The following is a 15756-nucleotide window of genomic DNA, read 5'->3' on the forward strand; positions in this document are numbered from 1 at the left end:
ACTTCACCTGGAACCAGTGGATCATCTCTGCTAGCAGATGTGTACATGTTGAACAGGACAGAGAAAATAACTGAACATTGAGGCACCCCACAACCACCCTCTGGACCCATCCACTCAGGAAGGAGCAGAACCATCATGCCTTCAATTCTCAACCTTCCCAGATGGTCCAGAAGGATAATGTGCTCAACTGCATTGAAAACTAGTGAAAGATCTAGAAGGACAAACCATGCCATTGCCATACATGGCCCATCAAATATCAGCCATGGGAACAGCCAATGAAATTTCTATTCCATATCCAGGTCTGAACTCAGACTGTCAAGAGCCAATTGGTATGCTCCAGGCTGCCAGCTGGTACCCTCCAGAGCTTTCTGCAACTACAGCCTCAACACTTTTTCAATAATTTTGTTATTGGATTTTGTTGGATCCTCTTAAAGAGTAAGTGAAGCAATGCTTCTTAAGGATCTTTGGAATCTCCCCTTCCCTAAAAAAAGTTTTGACTATGGCCTGGATCCAGCTCCTAGTACCCTACCTGGCCACTTTCATTGGTCAGGTGGGGCAAGAGTGGGGCAGGGATCATGTTCACAAATAGCAGAGCTAAAATTCAGAGGACTCTGTCTACTTTTTGTGATCCATATGCTTAAAAGTCTCTGAGACAACACTACAAGACATCACTTCTGTTATCTCAGTAGATATTTTCCATCTGATTTTCAACTCAAATTGAATGTGATTTTATTCATGAAATGCTTGACCAGATGATCACAACTTAAACTGAGTCTTCTGACCCATCTTTCCACAAAATGGATCTTAAACACTGTAGCAGATGTAATATAGGCTCAGATATAACTATGTTTTTCTGCCTTTATTGCCAGAGTAGACTCAAATTGGGCTCCTATTCATGTCCAGTCATTCATTCCTCTCTTCATCTGCTTTATATCAGGGAGCTCCTCAATAAACCAAATTGCTGCATAGGATCTGCAGGCAGGGTGGAGGCTACTCAGAGGCAAACCACTATTCCTGTGGTTAACAAGGCAAGCTGTAGAAGTACTCTCCAAATCACTGGAAAACTCCCCTAGAGCAGTTAGGAAACTAGTTTATTCCCTCAAGCACCTAGGGAGGTCTATCTTAATAGGTGTCTCTTCCTTGCAGTGATCCTTTGCTGCCTATTCCCCATTGCCCAGAGGAAGTGATCTGTCCATGATGATGGAAACGTCCCCCAGAACCAGATCATGACACATCTGCTTCAAGGTGAATAGGAGATACAAAGTGCAGCCAGATATGTGAGTTGGGCCAGTGATGAACAGGAAGAAGCACATGGTTGTCATGGCAAACTTTAACTCATTATCTGCCTCCTACACCAGGGAGAAAAGGTTGAAATCACTCAGTACTAATAGTCTAGGTGAAATCACAACCATTCCTGCGATGAAATTGAGAAACACAGTGAGGTATGCTGCCATGCAGCTGGGAGAATGGTAAAATAGAAGTTTTCTCAGTTTGTTCTTTGGGTCCTGCATAATAAGCAAGCCCTTACATCTGGTCACCTGTACAACTACGTCTCCCGGTACGCAGTTCCCACACTACATCTCCTGCTCTGGGGTCAAGACTGATGCACAATGACCAGCTGAACAGATCTCCATGAGGGGGAATCCCTCAACATCGGCAGGTCTCAGCAATACATGTCATGTCTATCCTCCCATTCACAATTAAATTATCAATAGGGCTGGTGGCCAATACTATTTTCTAGTAAATTTTTCACACCAACTGATCCCTTCATGAGTGGTCATGACCTATAAATGTATGTAATGTAGGACAGTACATAAGTGAACTACATAAAGCAAGATTATATGTTATATAAAGCATCTCAGAGACTTGGTAGAAAAGGGAAAAGGGACAGGGATAAACAAGAAAAGTAAATCCATTCGAAGTGCCAAATTATATAATGCAATCTAATGAAATTACATAATGGAGATGCAGGAAATAGTTTTATGAATGGAAGAGCCAAATGGGAATCCATCCCAATTGAATCAATGGATAAAACAGTGTATTTCAAAGTAAGTTTGGTCAGTTATTTTCCTTATGAATGAAAGTGTCTTATTTTCATGCTATGTTGGTGGTAGAGCTGTCAGAGGAACATTAACACTTCTATTAAGACTGGTCAAAAATATCTTCCATTTCATTTTGCAGGCCAGCAGCTTTGCCTAATTTGAGTATCTTCCAGATGTGAACAATTTAGCTCCCCAAATTATCAGCAGTGGTTGCTGGCTGGGGAGTTGAAATCCACATGTCTAGAGGGTGTCCAGGTTGAGCAAATCTGTTCAGGAAATATAATCTTCTTGGTAATATCCAACAGGGCTTATGCTATTTCATTTTTCAGTATCCTATCCAAGATAATTTGGGTGCTAACTATACACATGCATGCTAATAATAGACACACACACAATTCTACAATTCCCTTCAGAAGGATGTGTCTCTCTCTGTGTGTGGATGAATAGATAGATAGCCAGGTCATCCTCTTTTTCCAAGACACTGTCTTATCGAGAGAGAAAGAAACAGCAATGGCAAAAACTTAAGCATTAAGGCTGTGTAGTGATCCAGATTCAAGGGGAAAATGGTGATTTGGAATGTGTGTGGACAAATATGGCATACTTGCGAGCACCTTCTTAAACCCAACATGTGTTTTCCTGAGACCACGAAGGGCAGTAGCACACCCCCAAGAAAAGAAGCAGACTTTAACCAGTCTCTAAGGACATGCCAATAGGTGCCATTTGAGCACCCAAGTAAATCCCAAACCACCATCTTCCTAATAGTGGGGTGTGCGCATCTACATATGACAGCAAATAAACAGATAGAAAAATGAATGTTATGAAAAATGCCCTTGAGAATAACACACAGTATGGTAGAGTGTCATTTCCATGAGGCTAATTCACAAAACAGATCTGAATGTTTATCTCAACTCTGGCATAACCTGAAGAAGTAGTAAAACTTTTAAAATTAATTGTTAAAAGAAAGAAAAAGTACAATTTGATGTCTATTGATATTTACCTGATAAATCCAAACATTTAAGACATTTCACCCTACCCCTGAATATCAAGTACTTTTGGAATTATTACCTTACCCCAAATCCTAAAAAACTCAGAGCTTAATCATTTAAACCAGCATTGGTTACTATGTCTAAGATACCAAGCTGGCCATCCCTGTTTTAGTTTATGGACAAGCCCGATTTCCATTCATTTCATATACACAAGCTCAATTTTTGTTCATTCTCATTCCCACAGGCAAAGCCATGTCAAAAGTACTATTAAAACCAAATTGTTCAATCAATTTTCATACAAACCCAACAAATTGGAATGCATTAAAAATGATCATTTGTGTCAAATCATGCCTAAGGTGTAAAGAAAGAGTCAAGGGAGAAAGTATGATTTTTTTCAGACATACCTGAAGTAACAGAATATGATGATGAACACTAGGAGGATGCTACAGACAGTCACTGAAATTAGCAGAGCCTTGTGGTGAGCATTTCCTTCTGAAAAAGCTAAAATAAGAAAACAAAAGCCTTTAATAGTCAGAGAATAACTTTACTTATCATATTTAAGTGCAGCTCATCACCCACGTCCCTTAGCACTTGAAGGGACTTGCCAGCAGAATGAGAATGATAAAAATAAGACAGGGATGGTATTAACAAACTGCAGCACCCAGGTACAACTTATAAATTTCTTCCATATGGCCACATTAACAACTGCTATCCAGAACAGGAGCCAGCACAAAATCACACTGGCCTGAGGAATGTGCCTCTCCTGCACTTTCTGGATTCAGCCACATTTTTATAATAGGCTGACTCACACTTTAAATCCAGGTTCCCTTGTTAATCACCCTCATACTTTGCTTCAACAATTTGGGCATTTTTGCCTCTGAAAGAGATGAAATGGCCATGCCATCCTGTAGCTCTATCACGACTTCAGTGGAAATCGCATCCTCACTTCAGAGGATTACTTTACCTTTATTCTGCCTTGAATTCAAAACAGAGCAGGTAGTTGTTCTGTGGGGCAGGATGGTGGAGTTAAAGTTTGCAAATTAGAGCACGTCCCATTCCAACTTTCACCTGCCATCAACATTTTTTCTAAGAAACTGACTCTACATGGAGTTAACAAATGAAACTAAACAAATGACATTTAACAAATGAAAGAAATTTAACAAATGAAGAAATACGTCTGCCACCATGAAAAAAAAATCAAAGACATCTACTGTGGGGTTTCTAGGACTGATTATTTGCAAGGTCTGCAAACAGACTTCATCACTATAGACATTGTTAGCACTCATCATGGACTGGACAAAACTCAGCTTAAAAATGAGAAGCATATTTTTCTGAAAGCCAAAGTTTACATCAGAAAAATACATAAACCAGCATTAGAACACCTACACAACAAGCAATGGCGTTTGTAAAAGGTTTACTGGGATTCACATATCTCTAATAACTACCATCACAAATGGGAATAAGACTTTGGGAGATTCTGGTCTCCATTTCAAGTATAAATTTCTTTATCCGTGAACTGCAAACTGATCTAGCATGCATCTGGTTATTTTAGGGCAAGAGGAGCTCTTTTGGTGTACTATATAGTAAGATAAGATGAAGAGAAATAACACCATAAGCTGCAAGACCTCTATTCTTATTGATCGGTCCTGGAATACGGCTATTGCATTTCAGATTTACCAGAGTGATGCAACAAGCATGTGCCTATGGGATTCTTAGCTTTCTATTAAGCACGTTTACTTCCAAGCTCTGGTTTCATCTTCTATTTTGCCCCTGAACAACATTTCCTTTTTGGTTTGCTTCTGATGGGAGAGACAGACAAGGAGCGTATCTTCTGCCGGGGTCAGGTTTAATGTTTTAACTTTATGGCATCTGCTACTAGTGTGTTCATGGCATAGACTAGGCTGCTAATTTTGAAATCTCTTTTATGAAGGGGATGAGCATATGAGAAAATACTATAGTATTCCCTATAGGCCAACAGATTTGTACCTGAGCCACCACTCCAAGGGTAGAGTAGTGAACACTGAGAATCCTCTAAGGGGATCACTTGCCTTATGAATAGGCTGTGATTGTGGGGGGTGGGGAATACATGAAGAATAAATGCTCTCTACATATTGACAATGTATCTTTTGACCAATTGTTTTTCTCCAATACACATAATTTATTGAAGTTTAAATACAATGCACTGTCATCAAAAGACTAAGGACAGCATAGAGGGGGAAAAGGCAGCTTCCTATTGGTGCTTTTGTGTCAGGCAAAGCATCTCAAATTTTAAAGGTCATAAGTCAATAAGAAACAAGGAATAGACCCTTGGGTCTTCCTTTGTACAATTTCTGAAAACAGAGACAATGTTTCTTTTATTGAATTCCATTCTGATCCCCTGATCCAAAGATACAAAGCAGCTATGGTAGTGTTACTGGTTAGAAAACAATGATGTTCAATTAAAAAAGCAGTTGTGTTGAACATAAGAAGAACATAATAGAAGCTCATTCATTTGGAAGACGATGTTCCATGAAAGCAACTTTAAAATGAGTAAGAATGGCCATTTGTGTGACAGGAAGCTCATCAAGACACACTGGAGATTGCTTCCAGGGATATGTAAGCAATTTGGGGGACGCAGGCATATGCCCAAAGTTCCATGGGCTACGTACTCTATTCCCTTCACGCCGACTGTATCACTCATGTATGTTAGCAAAACATAGCAGCTAGCTTTGAGATATTTTCCTTGAGAAGGAAAAGAGGCAAATATATTTGAATAACCACTCTGATTTTACTTAAAGTTGTTGGGGATATAAAATCATTACTTATAGGTTAGGGAGAAGTAGCAGTATATGACAATGTCCAGCCACTGAAAAATAAGCAATCAAAGCTTAAGAAATAATTCAAGAGTGTACTTAGAGACTAACAAGAATCACTATTGCCTTCAGTAAGGAGAAAAATGATTACTGGGGAAAGAGTGAATGGAAAATTCTCCTAATGAATGAAATGGCTGTGGATGTTACAGAGCTGCTGCTGCTACTTATTATTACTATTAGAATAAAAGGACTTTATTAATCATTGGATTACTAAAACAAATACAGACTGAATAGGAATGAAAGAGGAAATACTGAAGAGAATTATCTGCAACAATATTCACAACCCTTTTTATATACATTTCTGCATAAAAGTGTGGTGCTAGTTTGAATTAAAAAAAACTTGCTGAAACTTGTTCAAGAAGTTTGAATATTTCTATTCTTTTGCATATTTTTAATTATGGATTTTTATTACAACAATAAAAACTAATACAAACTAAACTTAAAGAAAGAAAAAAGAATAGTAAGAAAGAATAAAAGTGCAAGAAAAAAGAATACAATAAAAAAAAGAAAATAAATATATAAAGAATATACTTCCAACCTTCCTTACAAGTATAGACAAACGTAGTAACTCTTCACCCCTTATAAGGTTACAAACAGGTATCTCTTCATCCCATATTCCTTCCCTTACCTATAAGCAAATCCATAAAATGACAACTTTTCAATCCTGGTGTCAGCAAAAAGTCCACTAAGGTTGCCAAAACTTTGCAAATAAATGTCTTATTTTACCCTGATCAAATAAACCAACTATATATTCCTTCCTTTTACTTCTAACAGTCTTAATCTTTAGTTCACTTAAATATTGTCATAGGATTTGATTTCTCTTCAATTCTTCCATCACACAGACTTCTTCAAGGGTTCAACAAGCCTCTTTTGTAGATCCAATAAGAAAACATTTTCCAGGTCATTCTCGTTGTTTGTCCTTTGTACTTCCCTTTTAATTTTTAAAAATTCAGCCAGTTTCTTTTGTATATCCAATAAAGTGTCCTTTTCCAAATCATTCTCTTGGCCTGTCATTTGTAGTTCCACTTTCGGTACTTTCTCTGTCTTGTAAGACAAAATTTGTTCCATATCTGTCATTCCCTCATTGACATCTTTTAGGCATAGTCTACACATAGAAGCAGACATCATTACTGACAATGTTGATATTGCAGCTACTAATTTCTTCAAAGATCTCCTTTAATATTTCCAATGTTATGATGCTTTGTGTCATTTTGTAAGTCCCAGGTAACCTACAACAGCCTTTCTCTGCTTTTTGACCCTGGAGGAACCCTTGAAATATTTTTCAGGCCTTGGGGAACCCCTGCACATTCAGGCTCAAATATAGCCCTGTATACATGCATTAACAGTGTTCTTAAACTAAAAATAAAGAATGAAACTTATCTCTTTAATGTGAAGTTGCCTGAATTTGAAATAATTGTGATCTCCCAGGGAACCCCTAGTGACTTATCACAGAACCCTAGGATTCCACGGAACCCTGGTTGAGAAACCCTGACCTACACTAACAGCTGACTTGTATTTTTTTCCCCTTCTACTTAGAATCTTCAGTCCCCTCTAGTGTCCATAAAGTTGCTTATCTTTGTTATGAACTGAGAGCCAAAATAACTTTGATTCCCATGAGAAGCTATTTATTTTTTTATAGTTAATTCCAAAACCTTATAATAAAAGTCAATGTTCAAAATTTAATTGGACCCTTAATCTATTTGTAACTTTCTTTGATCAAAATCTTATTTAGCTTTTTTCTGTTTATTTCAAATTCTTTAAGTTCTTAAGCTTGTAATTAATTTTTATTTTGTTCAGAGTTGAAGCTAAACACACCCAGCAACTCTTCAAACTTGTCATTCCAAAGGTGTCTAATTGCTTTAATATGGTTAATAGGCAATTATCCAAAGTGATTAGAAAGCGAGGCTTGCAAACGTAGTATCCTTTACAAGGCTCCACCGTGGTTGCGAGCAAGATGGCTAATACCTTTGTCTCCTGGCGCTCACACCCACAGAAGACCACTGTCCTGTGGTCTTCTTACAAGGAGTATCTATCTGGAGCACATGTGGGTGATCTCCTGTCCTCTCCTTATCTGGAGAGGTTCCGAAGAACCAGTCTATTCACCTGTTTTTTGGTCTTTGCCATGGTCATCAGCACCACTTTTGCGGAGAAGTCATCAGTTCACCATGCCTCCCCCCAGAAGTCAGTTTGAATATTTCTATCCAAGGATGCAATCTCCTAGAAAGATGTATCTAAAGAAACCCCTCTGCGTTTCAGAAATATTTGATATTTCCCAACTTATTTTCTTCATTCTCAAACTGATAGTGTTCAGGTTTACTGCAGTTGTAATTTAGGGCCTGAGAAGTCTACAGTGGAAGGCTATATCAAACTCAATTTTTTTCTTGTATCATCAGTGCCCCACTTACTAAATCACCAGCCATTCAAGCAGAGAGCCAGACATGGTGGCACCACCACTTCTGTTTACAAGAATGTTAACTCAGTAAAGACAGATTTTTCAGCTTCTCTGCCTGAAACCTGCTTTTTCACTTAGATTCCCAATAGTTTTATTCTTTCCAACATTATATTGGGAATTACTGTTTTTCCTGCTTGCTGAATAAGCATGCTGTCTCTCCTTGTTCTCGTAAGGAAATTTCATTTTACTGTGCAGGAAAGCTGTTAGAATGAGGAACATTGAATGGGGCTGATTGTTCTGTTTTATTCTATTTCCAGTAAATTAAGACATTTTCTGACCTTGTGTTTGGTCAGTTTTCACTCCTCATTCTGACATATACAGTACATGTCTATACAACTTCTTCTTTCCTTTCATATTTAGAAAATGATCATTTCCATTCCTAGTACATGGAAGCACTTCAGGAGTACGGTACCTTTACTTTTCCTACCATCATCACTGTATCTGGGTTAATTTGTAGTTTAACCACCTTTGACTGACAGCTGAACGATTTCCTTAGACTACACCTTCCCCTGACCAAGGGACGACCAAGGGCAAGGTGGATGGATGATATTCTAGAGGTGACGGACTCGTCCCTGGGGGAGCTGGGGGTGGTGACGACTGACAGGAAGCTCTGGCGTGGGCTGGTCCATGAAGTCACAAAGAGTCGGAAGCGACTGAACGAATAAACAACAAACACCTTCCCCCAAGGTGTGACCATTGGTCGTAAGCCTCCTGAATTAGAAGCAAAATATATTCTACTTTTTACATGGCAAGTGAAAAATGGTCATGTTTGGAAACTGTCTTTGGAAATGCTGTTTCCTGATGGAAGAAAATATTGAGCTGGAGATTTTAATTCTTTGTTTTCAGAAAAATCAATTGGAGGATTTTGGACAGCTGACTACCGAGAAACCAAAACTGTTCATAATTTTATTAAGATTTCCAGCAGTATTAAAGCCCTTCTTACTTCACAGCACATTTTAGCTTTCCTTGAGAATATGATCATTTAGCAAACTATCATATAGCAAAATAAGCTAAAGAGTTATCACAGGATAATCACAGGAATATCACAGAGACATCAAATCTCTGCCCCTGTGATTCTGGAGAGGTGGAAACCACTGAACACGTTCTTCTTTGTTGCAGAGACATTCAAACCACATTTATCTTCCTTCTGATCAGCAGATATCCTGATGGCTCTGATTCAGCCTATACCCAGATGTTGCTTACAGACGAATTGCCATTTATCACAGTGTACGTGGCTAGGTTTTACACAGCAACATGTTAGATCCACCAGACCTTGATAGGTCACACTCTTGCTACATAGACGTATTTTATGTAATTTCATATATTATTAAATTTTGTGTAATTTTAGATATCATCACTCTCTGTAAATTTTAGATATTATCACTCTCTGTAAATTTTAGATGCTACCTCACTTATAACCTAGACATAGATTGCTCCTTTTGGACTTTACTCACAGGTTCTAGTCAGGTTGTTTTAGAGATATTTTAATTTTGTCTCAAATTTTATTTACTGATTTCTTAAGACAGATTTATAAGTGCTCACAGATCACTCATTGACACACTTCTTATACTGGCCTAAGACTGTAATAAACTGATTGAACTTGACATCAACTTAATTACTGCACAATCTTTGATTGGGTGGGACTCTTCATATTAATAAGTAAAGAAAGAGAATCTAAACAGGAATGTGTTCACAAGTTAGACACAAAGGAGAAACACTACACAAAATGAAATTTCACATGCTTTTCAAGGAAAAAATGTCTTCTTAAAATGAAGCCATTTCTACTGAAAACAATATGGATTACGTACTGAATTATAGATATTGAGGCATATTAACCAATTGTCTAGCTAAATAGAAAGAAGTATCAAAGTAACTCACTCCTGAGTTTTAAGGCTATATACCAGAGATAGGTTTTCTTGTTTTCAGAGGACCAAGCTGTTTAGGAAGCCATCTTAGACACATTTAGGCTGAATGAAAAAGAGCAGCATAAAAAATGCTTACCTTATAATATCACTGTCAATGAAAAACTTCCAGAGTTTTAAAAAAAGAAAATTAGATATGGACTCAAAATTAGGATTGGTATCCCTTCTTACCTTGATCTTCCAGTGGTGGCAGAGTAGGGTGAAGATCTTTATTGCAGAAATCCTGATCCGTGCAGCATGCAATTAATCTTCTTGGTTGAGACAGTGGAGTGTCCTGTAATAGTTATATGTAACTTTTATATAAAACAGCTATAAAACAGCACATTACAAATTTAAACTATAAGGAGAGACATAAAGAAAATGTGTACACATGCAAACAGTTCAAGGTATGCATTTAAAAAAATAAATAAGAGTGCAACTATTCCAACATAGATGTAATCTATAATTCAGGTTGCTTATCTTTACCAAGCCTCTTTTGGATCTTTTTATGTTTGTAGTTTAATTCCAAAACGTAAGAGAAAAAGTGAAAAAAAAAAACCACATTAGGATTTGCGTATCTTTGAGTGAGATGGGCAATGACAAAATTTGAAATATAAATAAATAAAGTATGCATTAAATACCATTGGCCCCAATTTAGCTGAAACCTTATTAGTGACAGTAGCTATGAATAGTTCTCAGCTTGTGAAAGGGCTACCAATGAAGAACGGCCACAGTTCAGTGGCAGAGCAGATGTTTTGCATGTAAGTAGTCAAGGTCTAATCCTTGATATCTTTAGGTTGTGTCAAGAAAGCCTATCTGAACTACTCCTATGGTTTAGTCTTAGTTGATAAACACAGATTCTAATCTTCCTATGTCATCTTTCTGAGCAAGCTTAGTTAACCTGGTACTTACAGGCATCTTTAACTATTGCTAGACCTTGTTTTCAAGCTTTAAGAAGTATACAGTGTTGTACTAAAGCACACACAGTATATACAAGGCATTTGTATTTGAGATCAAGTGATAAGCAATGTGATTATCTCTGCTGCAAACCCTGGAACACCTCTATCACTCAGAACAAACATACTAGGTGGGATGGACACATCTTGAAATGGGGAGAATGCAACAAGGGGCTCCAGTACATGCAGGGCCAAAAAGACATGAACAGCAACTGGATCAGGTCCGTTCCTGACTATTTTGTGTTTCTCTCCAATCTATAACATTATGGTTGTAATATTAAACACCTTACTAAGAAGTTTTAAATAATACAGTGGAATTTATTTCTGAGCTCTTGAGATAGGATAGGATGAGCATTTAAAACCAACAATCAAAATCACATGTTTAAGAGTAACAGGGAGCACAGCAGGAAATTCAATATTCAGCTTTCTTAACAGTTACTACTCTTACAATTCTGATCCAGCCCTTTCTTTGCGTTATTGATCAAACACAACAGGATATTTCTGCTGTTTGTATTAATGGCAATTATATTCACAGTTAGGCCCATATGTTGGCTTCTTTACAGAAGATAAAAAGACCTTGTAAAAGAAATGTAGAACATTGGTGTTTTAATTCCTGGCAATATTCAGACTGATTCTGAAAGTTCAGATTGAATTCACAACATCTCCTTACTCGACACTGGAAGTCAGAACCTTCTAAACCTATGCAGCCTGTGGTAAAAGTCTGTCCTCCAGAGTCTTCTTCTTCCACCATTGCAAAACAGTAGCCATCAGTGCTGAATGCAAGGAAAAGAGAAAGATATTTCATTTAGCCTGTAATACTTATAATTCTCATAAATGTCATTCATAATCCATGGAGCATCTAAATCTGGAAATCATTAAATTAAGAGCAGTAAACATTAAATCCAAATGGTATGCACGTTTTGTGGCTAGCCATTTTTTTTTGCAGAAACTCCCTCTTTCTCCAGAACTCTGGTACTTCTGGTGTTTGGGAGTTATTTTCCACTGATGTTTGACTGGAAAAGAATAAGCAAGACTTGTGTGGCATTTATTGACTCCAATGTGCATTACTGCACTCAATTATTTGCCAAACTGCTATTATGAACTTTCTAATAGTGACTTCTCCTCACTCCTGCTTTGGAGACTGCCAGGAAAAGGGATCAGAAAGAGGGTGGGGGAATGCATGAGCTGGGTTTTGCTGTGCTTTGTTCACATCCTTCTTAACTATGGTTTAGCATATTGCAAAAGCACAGCCAGTGTGTCAGAGCAAGGAAAATCAGCTTTCAAATCTCAATTATGGATTCAATTTGCTATGAAACAATTGATATGTAACAAACAACAAAGCACTTCTCCACCCAGTTCTGCCTACAAACAAAAAAAACGGCTGCTGAGCCTTGAAATCCTTGGTCTTTCCTTCATCATGGGCAACACTGTTAAACTGCCTTGGAAAGTTGCACAGGAGGTGCTTTTGTATGCATTTTATCCAGCTAGTTTTCTTCTTCAACTTACATTATGAACCATGCGCTCTGCAGTGTAGGAACAGAAATTATAATCTCTACTTCAAGAGAGAAAAAAGGGGAGTGAAGCAACATTATATGTTACACTCAGTGTAAGATAAATTATTCCATAAAATAAACCATACTATTTTCTCTCTTACCCTTCAGTTGGATACCAGAGTTAGATTTATTCATTTATCTATTTTTCAAATTTGTTATCACCGCCCATCTCCCCCAAAAAGGGGACCCTGGGCAGTTTACAATAAAATTGACATTAAAACTATAAACATACAGTATAAAAATACAAATATATATAATCAATATAAATAGATGATAAAAATAGATATAAAATCCAAGTAGATATATTTGGGATATATCTCCCAAAAATATACTGGGAAGCTTGGGAGATCCTTGGATCAGTCTGGAAGTGGCTGCTACAGGAAGAAGGAATTAGTAAAATCAACTCCACCTTCAAGCTGGAATTTTATGATGGCTCTATTCTGTGAATGGAAGAAAGGTTTCCATTTGCAGAACTGCAACTCTGGATCCAAGCCACAATGATTTTTGTTATTAAAAAAAAATAATTGCAGTATCCCACAAGCATAATTGTGTGCAAATCTCAATGAATTCAATTAGATAATATTTTTAAATAAGCATGCAGATACCCTATAAGAGTATAAACCATTATTAATTAGACTGATTTTAATCAACTAATTTTAAAAAAATATTCCAAAATATCAAAAAAATAGATTTAATTTATTTTCTAACTTGTGGACTAAGCAAAAATCTTAATTATTGTAAGAAATAAAGTACACATTTGTAGCCAAAAAGAACTTTCATATTAATCAAGTATATAATCCAAAAATTTACTATAAGCATATTATTAAACAATTATACATTGTGTGGAAGAAAAATTATGAAATTACACATTCAGTAAGGGACTGAACAAGATTAATCTTACTATGGTGTGAACATGATTTGGACTGCCTGTCTAGCCCTTTGCAGTGTGACCATTCATTTTCAGCTACTTGCAGATTATTATGCTCCAACCTAGACAACTCTGGTTAGTCTTAACAAGGGGTTTTCAAACTTTTTCAGGCCATGGAATCTGTTGGTTAAAAAAAACAATTTCTAATATGTTGTTATTACTGTCCTGGAATGCAGGATGAAAGGTAGCATATAGGTTATTTAACTACTTTAGCAAAAAGGTTTTACTGAGCCAGCTCAGGTGTTAATCAGGGATCACTGAGCCAAAAACAAATAAATACCCACCCAAGCACTTTCTCTCCCCAGGAGCCTAACTTATTAAACTACGATATTCTATAAGATCAAAATAAGGAAAGTGAGATTTAAAAGTTTCCAACAATCCACAATGTGAAAATAGGATAAGATAGGTAGAATAGGCAAAAGAAGAGAAACTTAATCATGACTTACAGATGAATTCAAACGTGCCTGATTTTTTAAAACACTGTCATATTTTAGCATTGATATATACATGTCAATACACACACAATCAACTGAATCCAATTATTTATTATTACCCTACAGCCTTGCATGGATAATTAATAAAGCAGAAATGTGGTGTGTCGTGTTCTATTATCAACAGTGATTTTTTATAGCCAAAGTAAACATCTGAAAATAATAATAATCATAATACAGCATGTAATAGAAATACTGACAGACCCTGAAAGTAGAAGGCAATGTTTTAATTAAAGATTACCTAGTCCAGGGGGCAATTTCAACTGATGTGTTTACTAAACGTCAAAAAAGGGACACAGCCTAGAAGCTTTGCAGCTGCTTAAGCAGATATCATTACTAGAGAAGAACCCTGTTTCCTTCCCTCAAGTTGTAGCATCTTAAATATTGATCATGATTAAAGAATTTTGAAGATAATTTTAAACTCCCCAAAGGCATTTCCCTTGCTCCTCCTAAAGGACAAGATATATGGTTGTCCTCCACACTGATGCAGGAAAGAAAACCTTTTTAATGAAATCAATTTGGGCAAGATTGAGAACCCTGTAACAATAGAATTACTGTCACTTCTCTATATTTAAACCACCTTTTCTCTCTTGTTCCTGCCTTCCTCTCTCTGCCATCTGTTTTTGCTCTTTCTTCTTCTCTCCCCCCCCCCTCTCCAGTGCCTTTACTCCTTTTTTCACCAACTGGTTTCCACTCCAAGCAGAGACTTTCAAAGCACACTGTTCTTTTTGTACAGACTGAGTCAAGCGAATTGAAATTTCATCCTCCTGCAGACGCATTCTGAAAACTGTGCAGACTCTTTTTCATGGGAATCTTTGGGATTGACAAAGGCAGAACCTTCAGAGTGTATAGCTGCCGCAAGCTACTGAAATTTTAGCCACATGCAACAGATACACCACTGCTGATATAGACTTTAAATACAATATATTTCAATATACAGGTATATGTACTCTACAAGCATACCATATAACTCCTGGATATGGTATATAGTTAGTAACTATCCAGATACTAAACACCCTTGTTTTAATTTTCAGAATGACATATATTCCCTCAGGTGAAGGAAGTTTAATTTGTCAGTGATTACTTTTAATCTGAACTATGCCCTGAATAAATGTTTATACCATTTATCACAGAAGGTTTTGTGTAACATCTAAATTAAGTATAAAACTTGTTTTGGATTAAGCAAATCCAAAAACTGAACAGCCTTTACAAATCTATCCACATATTTATTTGGGGAGAGGAATTACTCTCTTAAAGTGCAATAAATTTACTAAATCAATAAAACCAAGTTAGAATAGTAAATTGAATTGAAATCTATGATGGTAAATGACTATTTTGAAGTCTGCAAAATCCATACGAAAGAAAGCACATTGTGTCAAAGGTCCCTTGCCCATGAAATATCTTACATTTACTACTGAATCAGATGTCTTCTGCATAGCATAGACAAAAAAACCTTCTCCATTCTGGACATATAAGAATCTGAAAGTGGACTTATACAGTCCTGGTCACGCTGGAGGTAGTAATTTATTTATCTATCTACCTATCTACCTATCTATCTATCCATCCAATTTATATAGCCATCCATCTCAAACCAG

General features: G+C 36.8%; 2 protein-coding genes across 2 annotated transcripts in view; both read right to left on the reverse strand.

The window, feature by feature from the left end:
• PDLIM5 (PDZ and LIM domain 5) overlaps positions 1–15756 on the reverse strand; it is a 705552-nt gene that overhangs the window by 314794 nt on the left and 375002 nt on the right. The window lies entirely within an intron of this gene.
• BMPR1B (bone morphogenetic protein receptor type 1B) overlaps positions 1–15756 on the reverse strand; it is a 133726-nt gene that overhangs the window by 23185 nt on the left and 94785 nt on the right. The window contains exons 4-6 of the mRNA XM_063310102.1: positions 11860–11962; positions 10426–10528; positions 3433–3529 (exon numbers count right to left, since the gene is read on the reverse strand). Of these exons, the coding sequence (XP_063166172.1) occupies positions 3433–3529; positions 10426–10528; positions 11860–11962 (303 nt within the window). The remainder of the gene's footprint in view (positions 1–3432; positions 3530–10425; positions 10529–11859; positions 11963–15756) is intronic.

The sequence above is a fragment of the Candoia aspera genome, chromosome 8 (genome assembly GCF_035149785.1).
Source record: "Candoia aspera isolate rCanAsp1 chromosome 8, rCanAsp1.hap2, whole genome shotgun sequence".
Taxonomy (NCBI): domain Eukaryota; kingdom Metazoa; phylum Chordata; class Lepidosauria; order Squamata; family Boidae; genus Candoia; species Candoia aspera.